General features: G+C 37.5%; 1 protein-coding gene across 1 annotated transcript in view; it reads left to right on the forward strand.

The window, feature by feature from the left end:
* Positions 1-23,034, forward strand: part of DCC (deleted in colorectal carcinoma) — a 1,585,944-nt gene that overhangs the window by 1,355,976 nt on the left and 206,934 nt on the right. Inside the window, exons 16-18 of the mRNA XM_006837499.1 lie at positions 10,044-10,139; positions 15,952-16,184; positions 21,668-21,806. Of these exons, the coding sequence (XP_006837562.1) occupies positions 10,044-10,139; positions 15,952-16,184; positions 21,668-21,806 (468 nt within the window). The remainder of the gene's footprint in view (positions 1-10,043; positions 10,140-15,951; positions 16,185-21,667; positions 21,807-23,034) is intronic.

Here is a 23,034-nt window from a genome sequence, read left to right on the forward strand (position 1 = left end):
CTGAGTTAGGCACTCTACCACTAACTTAGGGGAATAATCATTCATTCATTCAATAAACACTTGTTGAGTAACTGCTATATACCAGACATCAGGTTTAGGTAAGGACTAAATAAAATCATGGAAAAGAGGTGATTAACAATGCTCCTAATTAGGCATACAGCAATTGTAATAACTAGGAATGAAGGAAGAAGTACTAGTTGTCGGTGTTGTCATTTTCAAGTTTTTATACTAACAAACATGAGCCTACATCTACTATAACTTGGTGTTCTCTTGCATTTCTCTAGTCCTCTGTTTTTCTTAAATCTCTATTCACCCAAAAATTCAGAACAAATTTCATCTTCGCCACAAAACCTCTTTGATTTCATAGCACTTTGCTTCCAATTATTTATTAACTTATTTTACTTCTAACAAAGCTTATTTGTTAGAAGATTTACAAGAACAAATAAGATTTTTAAATCCTTATATAGCCTAGAAAGCATATTATCATGCCTTGCACACAAAATCCTTTCAATGATAATTGGTGAGTGGATGAACAAATGAATAGATGATGAATTGAATGTGAATATGCATTTGAGAGGGGGAATTGGTTCTCAATCCTTTGAGATTGATTTTGCATGAACTACAAGTGTAAGAATATGCAATTTAGGATCAAGAAATCTAAGTTCTGTGTTCATGTTGAATAGAGGTTTTTGCTATCTGACCTTTACTAGATAATTTTGCCTTACTGTGTCTTAGCGTTCATCAGTTCAGCAAATACTTATCAAACACCATCTACTTACTAAACACTGAGTCATTCATTTTAAAGTGTTTTTTGTTTGTTTGTTTGTTTGTTTTTTTAACCCTAGTGAGAGATGTTATTAGATAAAAAATTTAAATAACTTAATTTTTTCCCCTCTGGATTCAAACAATTTCTTTCAGTGAATAGCTGAGTATCTATCTGTTCCTATAAACCTTGTTTATGGCAAATCCTGGTATATTCTGGCCCCTTCCCTGAACAATATTCCTAGAAGAAAGAAATCATTATAGGGGTGCTTGTTAGATTATCTATTAATTAAATTTGCAAAGAAGTCTAGGCAACAAAGTGGAATTGAACTGAACGTATTATATAAATTGCATCTTTCTGGAATATGAATTGTTCATCCTTTTAAAAGATCAATGCAATCAGCTGTGTTTGCTCTTCACCCTTTACACTTAATTAAATAATGCCTGTCCAGTGAGGTCAAAGGTGTCCAGTAATATTTGCCATCTGACAATGATCCAGTGCCCTGTTCTCTGTGCAAGTGGTAGCCAGGTTCACTGCAGTAAGCAGGTGTCTGCATCATGAAAACAGCTACCACTCTAATTTTCTCTAATTGACTTGTTGGCAGTGCTAACAGAGAGGGCAAAAGATGTAGGGACATGGATCCTGGGCCTTGACCAGTACTTGGCATGGACAGGACCACTCTGTGAAGAGCATAATCTGTAATGCATAAAGGACGGCAGGCTGTCAATCTGACATATGTCACTGGCATTGAATTCCCACAAAATATTAATTAGAAATAATGATGTTCTTCCCACTGGCTTCCATTACTAAGTAAGGCATCTTGGTCAAGTCCCTGAGGAGACTTCTCTGGATCACATGACTCGCTTCATCAGCAACAGCCCACAGTACCTCCAACCTTCAGGCAAGCTACAGCAAAAGTTCTGAGAAAAATGGCTTCTCTTCTACAAAGTCTCTGGTCAAGGAGACCCCTGGCTTCTCCACATTATCTATTTCTCATCTTTTGCAACCTCTACACTCAATACATGTGCAACAATTGCCATTTCCCAGAGAAGATGATCGCGTGGCGCCATCTATTTTGGATGCTGAAAGAGTTATTAAGTATTTCTTCAGTCTCAAACTTATTCCTAACTGATGTATTTTACAAGGTCAGTCAAACAATAATGAAATGTGGTCCGAAATTTAACTTCTGAGGAATCAATCTGGCTAGTCATAAAATCCAACAGAATCTGTCTGATTTCAGGATGGTTCAGCCACAAGAAATCAAATGAGAAAATATCACTGCACTTTAATTTTCAGAGATAACTGGTAAATCTTCAAATGTGTATATTCACAATATTCTGTTGTTGTTGTTGTTAAGTACCATGGAGTCAGTGGCAACCCATAGTGACCCTGTATAGGGTATCCAAGGAGCGGCTGGTGATGTTGAAACACCAGCCCTACATTTAGCAGTCCAGTGCTTATCCTACAGTACCACACTAGAACTCCTGACAATATTATAACAAATACAAAGAATAAGATTTACTGTCATAAACGCCATTAAATGAATTCTTGAACAATGGGGTCTGACCATAATTAATAATTAATTCATTATAATAATATTAAAACCCATTGTGTCAAGTTAATGCTTACACACCGTGAATTTACAAAATGAGTAGAACTACCACGTAGGGTTTCCCAGGCTGTAGTCTACTGCCCTATAGAGTTTCCAGGATTGTAATCTTTGTAGAAGTAGACAGCATCATCTTTCTTCCATGGAGTGGCTGGTGAATTTAAACCTTTCAGTTAGCAGCTGAGTGCTTAACCTCTGCGCCACCAGAGCTCCTTTTGGTGCTTCTACAGAGGTAGCAATTCCAGGCAATTCTTTTGTGAATTTACTGCTTTTAAAGTTTAAGAGCGCTGAGCCTGTGCAGGAAAATAGCTCCACATTGCCCTCTTATGGTGTGCTAGTAAATGACACTCTTCTTATGTTAGGGAAAAACCGATCATCTGACGTTCCCCATTTATATTTACAGCATCCTCTTCTCTCCATGCCCATGAAATTGACCCTTTCCTCATAATATAAAAGGGAATCAAAGAAATATCATTTTCTGCCCAAGAGTTAAGCAGGTATAACGGGGTAATATTTGTATTGTCTATCACTCGTCTGTAAATTTGTCATTCTGTGGTGGCTTGAGTGTTGCTGAGGTATTGGAAATTCTGCCACTGGTATTTGAAAGACTAGCATGGACGTCTTGTGGGACAGGTTTCAGCAGAACTCCCAGACTAATGCTAGGTAGAAGGGCTTGTGGGTCTACATCTAAAATAATTGGTCAATGAAGACTTTGGAAATAGCAGTTGAATACTGTCAGACATAGTGCTGGAACATGAGCCCTTGAGGTTGGAAGACACTGAAATTTAACTGGGGAAAAAAGAGCTTCCTTCTCAGAATAGAATCTGCCTTAATGGTGTGAATAGATTAAAACTTCCAAGATCTTCATTTATTAATGTGGCACCACTCAAAATGAGAAGAAATGACTTCAAACATCGACTAGCTATCAGAATAAGAAATGTGCAAAGTATGAATGTAGGAAAATTAGAAATAGTCAAAAATCAAACAGAATGTGTAAAGATGAATATGCTGGGCCAGAGCTGAAATGGACTGGTATATTCACTATGCTGAATCACCCAATCACAGGATCTACTATGCCAGGGATGATGACAAACTGAAGAGGAATGGTGCTGTATTTATCATCAAGAAAGACATTTCAAGACCTATCCTCAAGTTCAACACTACAAGAAAGACCAGTTAACATACTTATTACTCAAACTTATGCCACAACTACGAATGCTAGCCATGAAGACTTTTAACATTTTCACCATCTTCTGCAGTCTGAAGTTGATCAAACTGCAGTGCAATGTGAAAGTGGAAAACAAAGAAGGATAGAAGAAGGATAAGTAATTGAAAAATAAGACCTTCGTGATGGGAACAGTGATAAGATTCTACAAGAGCACTTCATTGGAAATAGCTTTTTTCAACAAATAGACAATAACTATACAGGGAACCAAACCATATGGAATACACATGAATCAAATTGATTGCATCTGTGGAAAGAAAAGATTGTTGTTGTTAGGTGCTGTTGAAACAGTTGCACTCACAGTGACCCTGTGCACAACAGAACAAGACACTGGCCTGCTCTGTGCCACCTTCACATGTTTGAGCCCACTGCTCCCGCCGTTGTGCGAGTCCATTCAGTTGGAGGTCTTCCTCTTTTTTTTTGCTGATCCTCCACTTTACCAAGCATGACATCCTTCTTCAGGAATTGAGGCCTCTTAAGAAAATGTCAAAACAACAACAGGCGATGCTTCACTACCTTTGATTTTAAGGAATATTCTACCTGTACTTCTTCTAAGACAGATTTGTTTTTTCTCCTGATACCCCATGGTTCTTCCAGATATTCATCAATATCATAATTCAAATGCAATGATTTTTCTCCAGTCTTCCTTTTTCATTATCCAACTTTCACATGCATATGAAGCTATTGAAAATGCCATAGCTTAGGTCAGATACTCCTTAGTCTTTAAACTGACATGTTTCTTCTTGAATACTTGAGAAAGGTCTTTGGTAGCAGATTTGCCTAATGTAATATTTCTTTGATTTTTTGACTGCTGCTTCCATGAGTGTTGTTTGTCGATCCAAGCAAAAAGAAGTCTTTGGCAACTTCAATATTTTCTCCATTTATTATGATGCTAAGTATTGGTCCAGTTGTGAGGAATTTTATTCTCTTTACTTTGAGGTGAAGACTAAAGGTTGTAATCTTTGAAATTTACCAGTGAGTATTTCAAGTCTTCTGTACTTTCAGCAAGAAAGTTTGTGTCATCTGCTTATCTCAGGTTTTAAATGTTCTTCTTAATATAATCCATTTTCTTGGATTATTTGCACAGAATACAGACTGAATACATATGGTGAAAAAATACAACCATAGCACATACTATTCCAGACTTGAAACAATTAAGTAGCACCTTTTTCTGGTCGGACGATTGCCTCTTTATCTATGTGTATGCTTCCCATGAGCAAAATTCAGTGCCCTGGAACACCCATTATTTTCAATGTTATCCGTAGTTTCTTATGATCCACACAGTTGAATATCTTTGCAGAGCCAACAAAACACATGTAGATATCTTTCTTCTTTTACCCAAGATCCATCTGACATCAGCAATAATAGCCCTAGTTCTAAGTCCTCTTCCTAATCAACCCTGAATTTCTGGCAGGACTACTGCAAACATTTTTGAACTGTCATCAGCAAAATTGCTAGCATGTGATATTAATGATCTGTTCAATGATTTCTGCATGTGTTAGGTCAGTTTTCCTTGGAATGTGCACAAATATGGATCGCTTTCCAATCGGTTAGCTAGGTTGGCATAGACAAGTGAACACATGAGTGGTACATCAGTTTGTGCAAACATTTAAATATCAATTCCTTCAGGGCAGCATGGACTTCCTCCTTCGGTACCATCAGTTCGTGATCATATGCTACCTCTTGAAATGGCTGAGTAGCAACCAGCTCTTTTTTGGTCCAGTGACTGTATTCCTTCCATCTTCTTTTGATGTTTTGTGCATTATTTAATATTTTACCTATTGTTGTTAAGTACCATTGAGTAAGTTCCGACCCATAGCGACCCTGTGTGGGGTTTCCAAGGAGCAGCTGGTGACCTTGAACTGCTGACCTTGCAGTTCAAGCCAACTTGCAGTCCAGCACATTAATTCACAGTTATACTTAAAGTCCTTCAATATCAACAGTTGAGTCTTGAATTTTTTCATCAATTCTTTCTGCTTGAGAAATACTGAATGTGTTCTTCCCTTTTGGTGTTCTAACTCCAAGTCTTTGCACATTTTGTTATAATACTTGGCTTTTTCTTCTCAAGCTGCCCTTTAAATTTTTCTTTTCAACTCTTTTATTTCTTCATTACTTCTAGTTGTTTTATATTCCATACTCTCAAGAAAAAGTTTCAGGGTCTCATCTGGCATCCATTTTTGTCTTTTCTGTCTTTGTAATGACCTTTTGCTTTATTCCTGTATTGTTTTCGATGTGTCATCCCACAATTTTTCTGGTCTTTGGTCATTAGTGTCTAATGCATCATACCTGCTATTGATATGATCTCTGAATTCAGGTGAAAGATATTTAAGGTCATATTTTGCCTCTGGTGGGTTTGTTTTAATTTTCTTAAGCTTTAGCATGAACTTGCCTATAAAAAAAATTATGATCTGACCTTGTTTTGGCTAAGGATATTAGCTACTTCTTCTGGAAAATGTAGTTAATTTGAGTACTTTGCATTCTATTTGGTGATGTCCAGGTGTATGGTGGTGGTGGTGGTTATGTGCCATTGTAGGTTCTGACTCATAGAAACCCTGTATAGGCTTTCTGAGGCTGTAAATCTTTATGAGATCAGAACACCTCATCTTCATCCTGCAGAACAGCTAGTAGATTCAAACTACTGATCTTGTGCTTAACCCAAGACATACCCCACTACACAACCAAAGCTTGACCAGGTATGTAGAGTTGCCATTTATGTTGTTGAAAAAGATATTTACAAGGAATAAGTCTTTGGTCTTGCAAAATTCTGTTATAGAATGTTGATCATTGTTTCTATCACCAAGACCATAATTTTCAACTAGGAATCCTTACTTTTTGTTGTCAACTTTTGCATTCTAATCACCGGTAATTGCCAATACATCTTGATTACATGTTTAGTCAATTTCATACTGAAGAAGTTGGTAGAACTCTTCACTTTAGTCATCTCTGACTTTAGTGGTTAGTGCATAAATTTGAATAATAATGTTATTGTCTGTTCTTCATTATAGGAGTATGGATACTATCCAATCACAGACAGTATTGTCAATATAGATCTTGATATGCTATTTTTGATGATGAATGTGACACTATTCCTCTTCAGTTTGTGGGAGTATAGATATTATCCTATACCAGATAGCATTGTACTTCAAGATAGATCTTGAATGCTCTGTTTAACAATGAATGTGACACCATTCCTCTTCAATTGTGTTGTTCTCATTATAGCAAGCCATATGATTGTCTGATACAGACAATGGTCAATACCAGTCCATTTCAGCTCACTAATTCCTAGGATATTGATATTTATGAATTCCCCTTAAATTTTCCTGGATTTATACTTCATGCATTCCGTGTTATGATTATTTGTGACTATTTACAGCTATTTAGTTTCATTTTGTCTTGGGCCCCCAAAACTTTGCTCCATTCACAGCATTATGGTCCACTCTACTTTGAGGAGGCAGCTCTTCCCTAGTCATATTTTGAGTGGTGTTCATTCTGATAGGCTCATCTTATGGCACAATATCTGAAAATGTTCTGCTGCTATTTATAAGTATTCAGTAGTTAGCTGTTCAGAAGTAGTCCACATCTCCCTGAAACCTGTATAGCCTGGTGAAGATATTGAAAATACAGGTGTCATAGCTACCAGCATCACAACAACACATAAGCCAACACAGTATGACAGACTGACAGATGAGTGGTGGGTAAAATAAAAATAGAGAAGCTCCGTATCATCAGTCAGAACAAGGCCAAGGACTGAGTGCAGAATAGTTTATCATTTGCTCATGTCAGTTGAAGGTAAAGCTCAGAAAAATTAAAACAAGTCAACAAGAGTCAAAGTACAACCTTTGGTATGTTCCACTTGAATCCTGATACCACTTCAGAAATACATTTGACTCATTGAACCCTGAAGACAGAAGGCAAGATAAATTGTGGAATGACATCAAGGCCATCATACATGAAGAAAGCAAAATAAAAGACAGGAAAGAAAGAAAAGACCAAAATGGATGTCAGAAGAAACTCTAAAACTTGTTCTTTTTTTCATATACAAGATAAAGCAAAGGAGAAAAATAGTGAAGTAGAACATCTGATTAAAATATTTAAAAGGGTGGCTGGGAACACAAAATAAAACATTATAATGAAATGTGCAAAGACCTAAAGTTAGAAAATGAAAAAGAGAGAACTCTCTCAGCATTTTAAAAGCTGAGACTGCTGATGAAAAAAATTCTAGCCTCAAATTGAAATTTTGATGAATTCTGTGGACAAAATGGAGCCCTGTAGGGTAAGCATGGGACTGCAAACTAGAAAGTCAACAGTTTGAACCCACTAGACACTCTGCCAGAAAAAGATGAGGCTTTCTGCGCCTACAAATATGTAAAGCCTTGGAAACCCTTTGTAGAGTTACTGTGAATCTAAACTGACTGGATGGTATGTAACAACACAGGCACAATGGAACCCTGGTGTGTGCTGTAGGATAAGCACAGGACTGCTAACCACAATCTTGGTGGTTCAAACGCACCATCCACTCCTCAGAAATCCTCTACAGGGTCACTATGAGCTGATAATGCTTAGTAGCAGCAACAGCAATGTGAGTTTTGCTAAAACAAAGCACAGCGAGGTCCAAAAATAATTTTTTTTGCAAATTTTCATTATTTTTACTTTGCTTCTTCTATGAAAAAGCAAATCACCTGTTAGCTGTTTACCCTTCCTGTCTTATTCAGTCTTTATCCTACAGTGACCACAAATGGACTCTCAACACCACATCAAAAGAAAATGGAAAGACTACACCGTCATTGTACCCCACCCCTATAGTTGGTCATCATTCATGCATTTCAGGAGATAAAATATGATGAAGAAATGATGTTACTGAAGGAAGAAGTCCAAGCTGCCCTGAAGCCATTGATGGAATACCAGTTGAGATGTTTCAACAAGCAGATGCAATACTCACGTGTCCACTTGTTTATTCCAAGGAATTTGGAAGACAGTTACTTGGCCAATCAACTCGAAGAGATTCACTTTTGAAACCATTCCAAAGATAAATGTTTCAACAGAATGTGCAAATTATACAAAATCATCATTAATATCAAGGAGCTCTGGCAGCATAGTGGATATGAGTCGGGCTGCTAACGTCAAGGTCAGCAGTTCGAAACTACCAGTGGTTCCTTGAGAGAAAGATGAGGCTTTCTGCTCCCGTAAAGATGCACAGCCTCAGAAACCCTATAAAGGTGTCATTGTGAGTCGGAACCCACTGCACATGGAACACTACTACCACCAACATCATTAATATCAAAATAAATTAAAATTTTCTGAAGGTATCTTAAAATTTATATCTAATTTTTCTTCAATTATTCACCTCATTTTTGTATTTATTTGTTATATAGTACTCATATCCTTGCATTCTTGTCACGTTGGTTAGCTCATTTTGAACTAGTACATTGTAGTTTCGATGTGGTTTTCTTGTGTATTTTTGACCTATTTAAAAATGTATTCTTCTTGTATACTTATCTATAAGGATATTATTCTTTTTATCTTCCTTTTTAATTTTGTAAGATATATAACCTCAGTGACTTTCTGTTATTTAACTTCAAATAGCTTTTCTTAGAAGCTCAACAGATTTTCTAACAGAGTTCCTTCTTCTGTTGTTTTCACTGGACCAGGCAGGGTTCAACAAACTAAGTCCTACTGATCACGTTTGATTCAGGTCCTGTTTTTGTATGGGCCAACTGAGATAAGAGTGTTTTTATATTTTAAAGAATTGTAAACAAACAAACACAGATGAATACATGACAGAGGCCAGGTAGTCTGCAAACCCTGGATCCTTCACAGGAAAATTTTTCTAAACCTGATTTATACTAAAAGCAATGGCAGTTTGCTGCCTGCATTTTCCTGTCTCTTTTCTCCCTTTAACTGGACTTACTCTTCCCTTCATTTTTACTGCTCTCTCCTTCTCAAATGTTAAATGTACTCCCAGTGGTTTCTCCCTAGCATTGACTCTCTCTTGGACAGGCGACTTTACAAGTCAGTTTTTAGTATTTATATTTACTCTCTCCAACTGGTCTGTTTCTCTTCCCAGAGATCCCTGTTTTTTTAGGGAGTTCTTGTTCCCTTACACAGATGCTGTTTCCATGCAGGCCCTAAAGCTGTTGATGGGTTTTCACACCTATTTGTTTTGTATGGGTTGAGGGCATACTACCTTACCTAGTTTTGTTATAAATGTTGTCCATATACTTTTGTTTTTTCTCTTTGTTCCCTCGTTTCTTTCTTGCAGGGATTCAGGAAGATCAAAAATTAGTTATACTGCTATCATTGCCACCGTTTTCCCAGAAAACAACTCACTTTTTTACAACAGCTTCCTTAATAGATGATATTAGATTTGTTTTCAGGAAAATGTTTATCACGAGTATGTCAGTACAGAATAAATCAGAGTATGCATTTTGTTTCTGCTCTTTCTCTAGAGTCAAGTTCTCATTATGTCATCTCCCTGAAAGCTTTTAACAATGCAGGGGAAGGCGTCCCTCTTTATGAAAGTGCAACCACAAGATCCATCACAGGTGAGCCCAGATTGTCTACCCACTTGTAATAAGGTCATCCATGAATTTGAGTTACGGTGGAAACATAAAATAAAGCAAAATAAACCAACAACAAAAGAAGGAAAGCAAAACTATATATGAATAATGTCATGTCCTGAAATCCTTGCCTGCTTTGTTTTTTCAAGATGAAATGGCAGGAATGCATGCACTGAAAGAATATAGGTGTCTACGTCTCTCCCCTTCTAGGAACTTCACACTTTTGAGCAGTTAGTTTCACAGCAATTATATGTAGATATGAGGATGCCTGCACCAAGACTGCCAAATGTTCAATTAGACACTCGTTTCTCTGCAGAGGGTCCTTCTAGCTAAGCTAGCAAAGATGAAACGACTCTTTGGAGGCCGCTTTGGGCTAGGCTGAGCCACACAAGTGGCTTTCCAGAGCTGAGTCTCCCACCAATGCCCAAAAACTTTGAGCATGAAATGATTAAGTGGTTTAAGGACTCATCACCACTAGAAAATTTCTGTTGAGTTAGGCTGTTCCTACAGGCAGTACATGAAAGAAAAAGGGCTCAGAGAACTGAGAAATGGATAAATAAGAGAATGAGACTCAAGCTATCTATGGAGATTATTTATTTGGAAGACTGATCTTACTTCAAAATACACTAAGTAACACCTTTGTGGGACTGTTTAGGGTTACCAGAAATTCACATGACCAGTCCCTCACCCAGACTTATGTCTGAAATTTGAAAGTGAAATGTAAGGGTTCCATCTCTTTTATTTAAAGTTTATTTTGCCCTTTCCTCTCCTGAAATCTACAACCCTCACATCTCATTTAACTTATCAGCTGTTTTCTTCTCATGGAGACAGTGTGAACCAGAGAGGATGAAAAGGTACCAAGAGTCTCACTAGCTTCAAACTTCAAAAGCAAACTATCTTGAGAATGCAATTATATGTATTTAGTTGTTGCTTTCCATAGTAAACCAGGGCTTTATTGATTCTAACCAGATATTCTTATAAAGTGAAGTTCTTATTCTAGATTCTACCTGAATCTTTGGTCATTGATTTTGAGGTCTATGATCTGTCTAAAGTGGGTCTAGCAAATTTTGGAGACATGTCAATATATACATTTATCTATGGAGAGAGTGTATAGCTTTCATTGGGTTATCAAAGGGACTTGTGACTCCCTCAAAAGGGTAAGAAACATTACTCTAGAGAATATTTACTCTCAAACATGTTCTCTCTAAATACAGATATATGAGGCAAATAGAGGCCCAGGATGGAAAATATGAGGTAATGTGATGGGTGGATGTCTGGGATTTTCACTTCCCCTTTTTCTCTTGCTCCACCAGCAATAAGGTTAATTGAAAGATGGTGGATTGCTTTGGCTGTACCAGCAATTCCCATAAATTTTATTTAGTAAGACATCCCTTTCCTGCCTATGATAAAAGATGGTGACTTTGAGTTTGTGATTAGGTCACACAAAATGATTCTATGATCAGACTATTTTTTAACTTACTCAATTACCAAAAATAAAGCCCATAAGGAAGGTGACAAATGAAGATAAGTATTTGAACGGAAGTTAGTAATAGTAGAGGTGGTAGTAGGGAAATTCAAATAAGCTAAAGGTATGTTGCTCAGAAAGAACTATTTAAGACAGCATCAACTTCTTTCCCTTAGCATTTAATGTGATTCTTTAATCTAGGATATAGCATTTCCTAGCATGAGGTTTTCCACATGCCATTCTTATTTCGTGATATGACTTGTCCTAATGAAGTTGAGAAATAATGCCCAAAGTTGGAAATTGTACGAGGCAACAACTTGAAATCCAATAAGAAATTAGATAGAAATGAATAAAACTAGACTTGGAAAAGAAAAAAAAAAAAAACACTCTAAAAACACACTCTGACCAGATGTGGCCAAATTATATTTTGCTTCCATAAGTCTTGGAGAACAAAGGAGGGATAAACAGAAATCGAGGTTGAGGTTTCAAGAGAAAACACCATCAGTATATATGTTGTCATGCCACATGGAAGACACTCTCTGTTTCTGAATTTCTGCAGAGTATTCTCAGGGGCAAAGTATTTTTGGAAACAGGTCAGCATGAAGTAAATAAAGAAGCTGTCTCAGAGGCAATAAATGCATTGAGCTACAGTCAGCCTTGGACTCTGGTGTTTTCCACACCCATGTGTTCATAGATGCTGATGTGGTCTGAAGCCCTATCTCAGACTGAGCATATCAGCATGTGAGTTGCTCAAAGTTTCACCAGCACCAGTGGGTTAAGACTTCCACTGTTCCTGTAAAGACATCCATTTCTAGTTGTTTAGCGAGTACCTCATTTTGATACTTTGGAAGGGGAGAGGGTCAGGAGAATAATGAAGTACACTGTTTATATTTGTTTATTCTCAAATGCCTTATCAGTGCTCTAATGAACTAAAATACAAATGTAAGCTTACATAATTATTTGTGAATTTTAGTATGTCAATTGAACATGTGTGTGTTCTTACCAAAACACACATTGAGACTGTGAGGCTGTATCTGGTCTTTGCTTTTTTTTAAAAAAAATTACTTTTGTTTTTTTGTTTTGTTCTGCTTTACTCTTTTGAACATAAACACTGAAAATCCATAGCAAATAAGGCACCCAGGATGGGGGGGTGGCGGGGAGAAGAGCAAATGCAAAACGTTTGTTAGCAGAAAAGGAATTCTTTTCATTCATTGACTCCTTTTTCGCCTGAGAGAAAGACAACTAGCAATGTATAAGTTGTTGTTGTTAAGTATCGCCGAGTCGGTTCCGACCCATAGCGGCCCTGTACAGGGTTTCCGAGGCTGTAAATCTTTACGGGAGCAGAAAGCCTCATCTTTCTCGTGCAGAGCAGCTGGTAGTTTCGAACTGCTGACCTTGAGGTTCACAGCCCGATTCATAACCACTACGCTATCAGAGCTCCTTAGCAATGTATATAGCGTACGTGTAATTTTAGAGCAGACCTGTCGACAGGAGTGCTCTGCTTTGATGTTTTAAAATATTGTATATCTGCACTGTACAATGTAGTCAGCACCAGGCCTGTGTTGTTGCTTTTGCTGTTAAGTGCCGTCAAGTAGGTTCCAACCCATAGCAACCCTGTATAGGGTTTTCGAGGAGTGGCTGGTGAGCTTGAACTGCCAACCTTGCAGTTCAAACCAACCTTGCAGTGTAGTTCATTAACCCACACCGCCACACCAAGACTCCTGTGTAGCCATACCCAAACCCAAACCAAATCCATTACCTTCAAGTGGATTCCATAGAACACTTGGAATTAGCTGGTACAATGGTGTTGTTGTTAAGTACCGTGGAGTCGGTTCTGACTCATAGTGACCCTGCACAGGGTTTCCGAGGCTGTAAATCTTTACAGGAATAGAAAGCCTCATCTTCGTCCCATGGAACCGCTGGTAGTTTCGAACTGCCGGCCTTGAGGTTAGCAGCCCAATTTGTAACCACTACGCTACCAGAGCTGGTACAATAGAGCTACTAAAATTTTATTTTAATTTAAATAGTCTATGTCACTAGTGGCAAGACAGTACAGCTCTTGAGGAAGTAGTGAAAATAATGTTAGTCTTGTGTTTAGCAAATGATGCCATCAAATAGACAGAAGACAATTGGCCAAGGTAAATTTTTGAATTCAGTCCATACATGAAACCAGCAAACAACATTGTTTGAAATTTGAGGAAGTGTTCTGGAACTGACTTCAAAACCAGAAAAAGAGAGAAAGAAGTAGTCATGTAAAACAGGCTACCCTACAATCCAAGAAGGAGCAGGATTGAACATTACCACTGGTTGAAGTAGAAACTTTATTTTTCAAAACTTTATAAATGGTAGCTGTGAGAGACGGTAAAGTTAAAGTACATTTATCAAGAAAACTAGATTAGAGTAAAAAGAAGAAAATAATGTAACCCATGAATTAAAAAGAAACAAAAACATCAAACCACCATTGCCATGGAGTCAAATCCAAATCCAATAGTGAGCCTACAGTAAAGGGTAGAGGTGCCCCATCTTTCTAAGTCTTTCCTCTCCGGAAGCAGACTGCTACATCATTCTCCTGGCTGGTGTGATGGAAATGGAGAGCTTTCAGTGAGCCTCCCAGTGCATAACCACTGCAGCAGCAGGGGTGCCTAACTCACTAATTTACAATTCTCTTCCCGTGTGGAGCAGTCTTCTTGGAAAGTCACCTAGGAATAGAAATGAGTCAAGTGAGATAGTATCTGCTTTAGTTTGGCAAAACTATCTTCCATTGATCCACCAAACTGACAGATGATTTGGGATTCTTGTGGAGGCAGCAGTGTCTGCTGTGCCCCCTTCATCATTTCATAAATCCATTTGGGTTTAAAAGAATCTTAATAAAAAGAGACATCAAGGAAGATAGGGAAGCTGGGAAGCCATCATTAAATTTTAAACACACATTTGTCTTCCTCTCTCTTTCCTCTCTCACTCTCTTTATTTTCCTTTTCTTTGTTCTGTTTTTGTTTTGGGGTTTCATTTTTTGCTCCAAAGACCACAGCCCAGTAAACTATTAAATAATTCATTGGAAAACAGAGTGATGAATAGGTGACAGGCATTTGAAATGCAGCGGACAAAGTGAAGTAATCATCCAAACCTGCCAGCAGCCCCTCTGCTTTGAAGTTGGCCGTTTAAAATCATAAATAAACCCTGACTGTACATGACTGTAGACACATGGCATTGTAGTAGGTCCTGCCTCCCAAAATGTCATTGTTTGCACAGCTGTGTGGTCACAGCTTCTGATCTGTTAGTGACAATGCACATTACCTACTAGACAGGTAGAGTTTAAAATTTTACAAGTCTTTAAGTATGAAATAAAATACCACAAATCTAACTATTACTGTGGTTATAAAATGTGCATCTCTGATTCTGATACCCCAGCCTAAAAATTACTTCAAGAATTTTGTGAACAAGACACATGTCATTATGCAGATTCTGATTATGTGATGGATCAAAGCATGCAAATCTCATTGATCTCCTGGGCCAATAATATAAGGTTTCACCACCAAACATGAAATTTTAGAGTAAGAAATACAGGAATGCCTTAAGAGACTCAATCTTACAAATAGCTCTGTGTGGATGTAGGTAACATTAGACACTTCTGTACTTTCTCTGAGGATTCCCAGCTAAGAAAACCTGCCCCACCAGATAGTACCTTAAACTAATCATCAAACATATGATCCCTGTAGACCCTGTCACTTTGATTTAGTAGAAATACAACCATACACAGGTTGGCATGGACCTCAGTGTGCTTTCTTCTTTATTGCTTGTTTCTTGTCTAACAAATATTTATGCACATATATGAGTGAGCTATGAAGGCATTAGGCAAACCAAAGCAAGACAGAGAAAAAGAAGCAAAAATACTTAGCAAATAGGTATTTATTTCTTTACAGGAGGAATTCATCAGATACCACTGTAGGCTTTTGTTGTTGTTGTTATTGTTGGTATTTTGACTTATTTGTTTAAAACTGATGAAGGCTTTGCTAGATGTTTTATGAAACAATATATAATATTCTAAGAAATGGATTTATGTACAAGTAGAGGTGAAAGCCAAATTGATAAACATCACTCCAAGGTCATGAGTGAATTATAGAAAATATTCAATTACTTTTACAGTATAGAAATATTGTTCCTAATGTGTTTTCCGATTGAATTAATTGCATTTTTTTTCTGTTCTCCTCATGTTCCCTTTCATCATTATTGCCATGCATTTAACTCATTGTGATGTGTTACCACTGATATTTATTTTTTGGCTTTTCTTTGCGTATTTATTTGTTTGTTTCATTTGGTGGGTTTTGAACCCAGATCCCACTGACCCAGTTGATTATTATCCTTTGCTTGATGATTTCCCCACCTCGGTCCCAGATATCTCCACCCCCATGCTCCCACCAGTAGGTGTCCAGGCTGTGGCTCTAACCCATGATGCCGTGAGGGTCAGCTGGGCAGATAACTCTGTCCCTAAGAATCAAAAAACATCTGAGGTGCGACTTTACACTGTCCGATGGAGGACCAGCTTTTCTGCAAGTGCAAAATACAAGGTGAACTTCTCATTGATAGTATGCAATTTAAAATGAACTGTCATTTGTTGAATACGTTGCTTTAAATATGTCCCAGACTGTCATGAGTCATTTTGCTACAGTGACACTAAATGCAAAAACAAAGCATTTTAATAACTCAATATCTAAAATTAGCACAAGAATAATTGTGTCTTAGGAAACAATTCTAAGGCAAGGAAGAAAAACATCATGAGCTGCAACTGTTATTTGAATTCCACCAGATGCTGGTTTTGTATAAATAAGTTGATTCTGTACAAAGGGATGTCATTTTCCCCTGAAAATAGCAGGACTACTCCACAGTGATTGTCTGGATAGATTGTGGTATCTGTTGTTGTTTTTTGTGTTTTTTTGTGTTTTTTTTATTTGGACTCTAGATAGACGTCAAAGGCAACTCTCTTAATGTCACAGAGATCCATGTTGCAAAGACAACGTGTCTGGGAACAGAAAACTTTAAGATAATTTGTTAAAATCTTTATAACACCTTTAGAAAGCTCTCTATGTCATTCTTATCGACTTCTTTGTTTAGCCTTGAAACACCGTCATTTTTAAAGAAAACCCACAATCCACACTCTCCTATAACTCACCTAAATTAGACCCTTCATTCCTGTCCCCATCACTGTCATCTAACCACATTCCCAAGATCTTATTGCTGTTGTATGCAGCTGAGTTGATCCAACTCATAGAGAGCCTATAAGGTGGAGTACAACCGCCCCAGAGGATAACCTGCCCTCATTATGTTATAGGAGCAGTCACTGGTGCAGTGAAACCAGTCATTTTTTGGTTAGCAGCCAAGTGTTTACCCATGACACCACCAGAGCTCCTGTAAGATCTCCTTGTTGTCTTGTTAAGTGCCATCCATTCAGCTCAGACTCCTAGTGACTCTGTACAGGGTTTCCATGGAGCTGTTTGCTGGGGGTTTCAACCATTGACTTGGCAGTTAGAGTCCAGTGTTTATCCTACAGTACCACACCAGGCCCCTTAGGGGTAAATATTTGAGGTCCTGTCCTTCATCCTTAGTAAGTCTAAAACAGTTACATACTAGGACAATTGTGTCACCTCCTAAGCTGGATACAATTTTAATAAATACAGATAATATATACTGTAGACAAAAATTATATATTCAAGAAGTAATTATAATATACTTGCAACTGTGCTAGATTATAAAGACAATTTATTTTGAAAGAAAACACGGTGATCATTATATAACATATTACTTATAATGTTGTAATGAGACATACATTAAAATCCATAGATAAACTTGAAAAAAGTATGCTTTTCAAGTGAGATAATATATAAAACATTTAAAGCACAAAGCTTAATTAAATGATGATTGTGGTGAAAAGGGAGCTTTGAAAATAGTATTATAAACATTATTTGGCCAATAAATCAGAGCATTCAACCCTGTCATTGTAGCTTCTTTAGTCTCCTTCTCCCCTACTTCTTTGACACTAATGGGTCCCTTACAGGTATGATTAGCATCTTCGAATACTTTAGCTAATATTCTTTCCACTGAACCACCATTTGCTTTATCCAGCCTCGAGCCAGTAATGACTTGGGAAAATGAAATATACTTTGGAAATTTCTGATGGCAAAGACCCAGGTGATACAGCAAAATCCCACGATCATTATCTAAGTAATCCTCTTCTTCCTGTAGTCTTGCTGGATTGGCTTCTAGTTCCTTTCAACTTTGAAACTGCATAAAATTCAGATTTCATCATAAATCAATTTTAATTCAAATCATTTAAGAATAGTTTTCTTTGGTATTGCTGCCTTGCTAGGACAGGTATTTGGGAAAATTCTCCAGGCAAGTTAAAATAGTATCACTGATATAAGATCTCTAGTAGCGTAGTGGTTGAAAATCGGGCTGCGAACATTAAGGTCGGCAGTTCGAAACTACCAGTTGTCCCACAGGAGAAAGATGAGGCTTTCTACTCCTGTAAAGATTTACAGCCTCAGAAACCCTGTACAGGGTTGCTATGAGTCGGAACCTACTCCACGGCACATAACAATAGCAACAGAAGCACCTTATCCATGTCTTTATGGTATTAGATTTAAAACTCAGCAAAAATATAAATAAAGATAATATTATCAGAGGAGTCAACCCGTGAAATGTATGAGAACATCAAAAAAGAAATCTCTCTTTCTCTCCCTCCCTCTCTCTACGTATGCATATATATATATACATATGTTGTTGTTGTTGTTGTTAAGTGCCATCAAGTCATTTCCGACTTATATAGATATATTACTCAGTCTCAGTTTACTTTAGAAAGATGATGTTGTCCACTTTAAAAATTATATGCTCATAATTACTGTACTTTAGAGATACATTTATTTCACAGAATGGCCATGGCTGTTTTGCCAGAATGTGAAATGTTCTGAAGGACAATGATTGTTCTTTGCCAAATCGTCTAAGTTTCAAAATTTCTGGAGGCAAATTATTTTAGTTTAATAGTTAATGCAGCAGACATGGAATTATTGAGTCTCACAGAGAGTGTCTATAAAGTGAGATCCAACACAAAAACCATGCACTGTAAGGAGTGGCTATTTATCTAATGATTTCAAGTGTGGGAGTAGAAAAAAAAAAAAAAAAGAAAGAAAGAAAAAATAATTTAAACTAATCCTCTTTCCATGGTATTCCTTGATGTAAGTCTTTCAATTTATAACACTCTGTCAGTCTTTTCACACATGCACATACTCTACAGCCAGACCCTGGGAAGATGAAGGTTTAGTTGACAAGAGTTTTGTAGGACAGAAATCAAGGATAAAACAAGAACGTATCTGATCCTCTAGAAAGAAAAAAAAAAACAGATTTGCATTTTACAAATAATAGTAATACATCTTTGGTTTTACATTGTGTCCTTTTCAACCATTGCCATACATATATTACTTCATCTTTATGAAAGAAGAAGCCATACCCAAGACTAGTGGGGGAATGTATGCATGATGTGCAATGTTGCTTAGTAAATTGATTTTGCTTGCTGCATCTTGTCATGCCACTTAACTTTCTCAAAGTAATTTCTCTCAACGATATGTCATGGGTAGTCACACCCATTGTAAAAGTAATAGCAAGATGGCGCATTGTGCATCCTTACAAAAATGGAGGTAGGTTACAAGACTTGACAAATGTCCCCATTCAAGTAGATGGAACTCAGATGACCTGGTATGCAGAATCATGACTTTGTATAATAAGGAAGATGGAATTCTATAAAAATAAAACATAAAGGCATCTAGCCTTTGAAATGCTATATCCATCTTTCAATTTTTGCTCACTCTCCTTTTTCTCCAGTGATTTCTATACAGCAGTACCTTCCTCTTCATCTAGTCCCATTGCAAGCACAATCCAGACACTCACATTTTCATTTCCCAAAACCCTGCATTGATTTTTTTCATAAGAAAAAGGATATTTTTCTATGCTACCTTTGCTTCTAAATTGTATAATCACTTGATGTTATACATTTTTTCCATCCAAAAGGCATTTACTTTCTACTATTGATTAGTATTGACCAGATACAGCATGAGTTGCACAGTATACAAAGTTGTACAAGACTCAGTCTTAGCCATCAAGTTGCTTTTAACTCAGTGAGCAATTACACACATGCCTAAAATGAACAGAGTGTGGAACAAGATATGAACATTACAAGTAACACTTATTCAATGCTTACTCTGAGCCAGCCACTGTATTTCCCTAGACTTAATTTACTCCTTGAATAATGCTGTGAGGTCAATACTATAGTAATACCCATTTTGCAAATAATAAAATTAATAGTCAGAGAGGTCCTATCTGAGTATCTTATGCTCATGAAAATAATGGATCATGATCTTCTAAAATATCTCTAAGCTTGATTTATGCCATGTGGAAACTTTCCATGAAGTTCCAGAGAAAACGCAATCAATTCCTAGCATTTAAAGACAGCATGTGCATCATTCAAGAATGTACACAAAGTTGGTACTGCTTAGTGACCTCCCCTGAGTCAGTGCGATCTGTACTCAAAGAGACTGGTCTTATTGAGGGTGGTTTTACTTCCTTACTTGAAACATCTCTCTTTGCATCATTTCCCAGTCTATTCCCCTTTCTAAGGCATCAAGAATGGTGCTCATGATATTGGGGAAGGGCAAAATTGAAAATTATATATCAGCATTTCAAAGACTAGCTGCCCATCCCCTTTTGTGTTTACTTGATGGAGTTCCTTCTTCCTGACTATACAAAGCATTCTTACATTTATCTAGGACACACATATATACAGCTATGTTTAAGAACTTCTCATAGATGTTTATGAGGTAATCACTTTAATAGGATAAATGGGCTCATCATCATGACATTATTAGCACAGTTAAATATTTATTTGATGTTATAATGAACTGTAGTATATTCAGAGATATAGCCTAAGAAGGATTCATAGTAGAATAAAAAGAACATATTATACTAGAATGAGGCCTGGTATGGTGCTGTAGGATAAACACTGGACCGTAAGGTTGGTTTAAACTATAGGATTGGTAGTTCAAACTCACCAGGAACTCCTCAAAAACCCTATACAGGGCCTCTATGAACTAGAACCAACTCGATGACATTTAACAGCAACAAAGTAGAATGAGTGCTGCTGTGGTGCTGTAGGATAGGTATTGAACTGCTAACCACAAGTTGGCAGATCAAATGCACCCGCTGCTCCTCAGAAACCCTTTATAGGGTTCCTATGAGTCAGCGCTGACTCGACAACAAGTACAATGGAAGGGTGAGGAAGACAATGACTATGACTTAGAGAAGCAAGTGAGCGCTCCTTGATTTTATAGACATGGATCGATATTTTACCACAAGAAATAAATAGAACAGTGAAAATAGATATTTAACTCTGGAAGAATATCAAGATCTAAATACCAAGCATAAATGGATATTGTAAAAAGGCGTAAATTGTCTGAACATAACCCAATCATATGGACAATATCCATTAACATAGAAGACCCTGTGTTTTGCCTTTAGAGCCATTTTGATCTTTTGAATAAGCAAAGATATATAATTTACTACCCAAACTCCCTTACCTTGTTGTTTAAAAGACAAAGAATAGATACAGAAGACTCTAATTCATATCAGCATTATTTTTGCACACCAATGTAATTATGTGGTATTTCTCAAATTTGTCATTCCTTTCCTGATTAATTGCTCCAGTGACCACATTTAAATGTGTTTAACATGAAATGCGTTTTGTAGAAATCTAATAAATTAACTTTGTTACCAAAGAGAGTAAAAATAATAATTCTAATCTACATTTTGGGTTCACAGTCACCCAAAGCAGTTGACATAAAGGAAGTGTGGCCTCATCTTTCTGCTCTTTGGAGCTAGATCCCTTTTTGATGGAGTAAAATAATCCAATAAAGAGTATTGTGATAGTCTTGGTAGTCTTTAGACTTGTCATGCATGCCCAAGTTGATAAGAGTTCATTTTTGCCTCTTTGTTTTTCCCACTGATATAGTCAGAAGACACAACAGCGCTGAGTTATACAGCAACCGGCCTCAAACCCAACACAATGTATGAGTTCTCAGTCATGGTGACAAAAAACAGAAGATCAAGCACATGGAGCATGACTGCACATGCCACCACGTATGAAGCAGGTATGTGAAGAAGCACGAGTTTGGAAGTTCAGCTTTCCAGTGGTGTTTCCTTGGGTCTCTGAAGTTGGAGCATATGCACACAATGATGCCTTAACTACCCCTTACCAAAACCCCAAAACCAAGTCCATGGCTATGGACTTGTAAGTAAGTCCGACTTAGTGATCCTATATGACACAGTAGAACTGCTCCATAGGGTTTCCAAGGCTGGTAGCATAGTGGTTACAAATCGGGCAGTTAACCGCAAGGTCAGCAGTTCAAAACTACCAGCTGTTCCATGGGAGAAAAGATGAAGCTTTCTGGCCCCATAAAGATTTTACAGCCTCAGGGTTGCTGTGAGTCGGAACCAACTCCACTGCACATCACAAGACTCTTTATGTAAGCAAACGTCCACATAATTTTCCTATGAAGCCAGGTGGTAACTTCAAATGGATGGTCTTTTGATTAGCTGAGTGCTTAATCATTGCGCCACCAGGACACCTTAATTTTTGTAGTTCTTAGCACTTCAACATTTCATACATACAATTGTTCTTTCCACTCTAGAAAAGCAGAAAATCATCACCTGGTGGACTACATCACCTGATCACACTACCAATTGTTGTTATGAGCCATGTGCCATGGAGTCGGTTCTGACGTATAGCGACCCTGTACAGGGTTTCCGAGGCTGTAAATCTTTATGGGAGCAGAAAACCTCATCTTTCTTCCACGGAACAGCTGGTAGTTTCAAACTGCTGACCTTGCGGCTTGCAGCCCGATTCGTAACCACTACACTATTAGAGCTCCTTACACTATCAATTTAAGTAGTAGCTTATTTGAAGTGTTAACTAGTGTGACCTGATTATAAATCATCTTTTTATACATTTAAGCAAAGGTGGAAGTCAATTTATTGAACTCTGTTATGAATTGAATTGTGTGCCCTCATGATCATTATTACCATCCTGGTCGCTATACCTATAGGTGTGATCCTGTTTGAAAACAGGGTTTTCTTATGTTCATGAGATCAATCCAGGGTAAGGTAGGTCTTGAGCCTAACAACTTCTGAGTTATGAAAAGAGCAGAATAAACACAAAGTCACACACAGAAGGAAGGCCTGCCAGGGACAGATAAATACCTACAAGGCCAGGAATGCCAAGGGCTCCTAGCAGACACCAGAAATTAGGAGAGAGGCCCACAGAAAGAATTAGCATAGCCAAGAGTTTGGTTTCAACTTCTGGCTGTCAGAATTGTGAAA

Source organism: Chrysochloris asiatica, unplaced genomic scaffold (assembly GCF_000296735.1).
Source record: "Chrysochloris asiatica unplaced genomic scaffold, ChrAsi1.0 scaffold00021, whole genome shotgun sequence".
Classification (NCBI taxonomy): Eukaryota; Metazoa; Chordata; class Mammalia; order Afrosoricida; family Chrysochloridae; genus Chrysochloris; species Chrysochloris asiatica.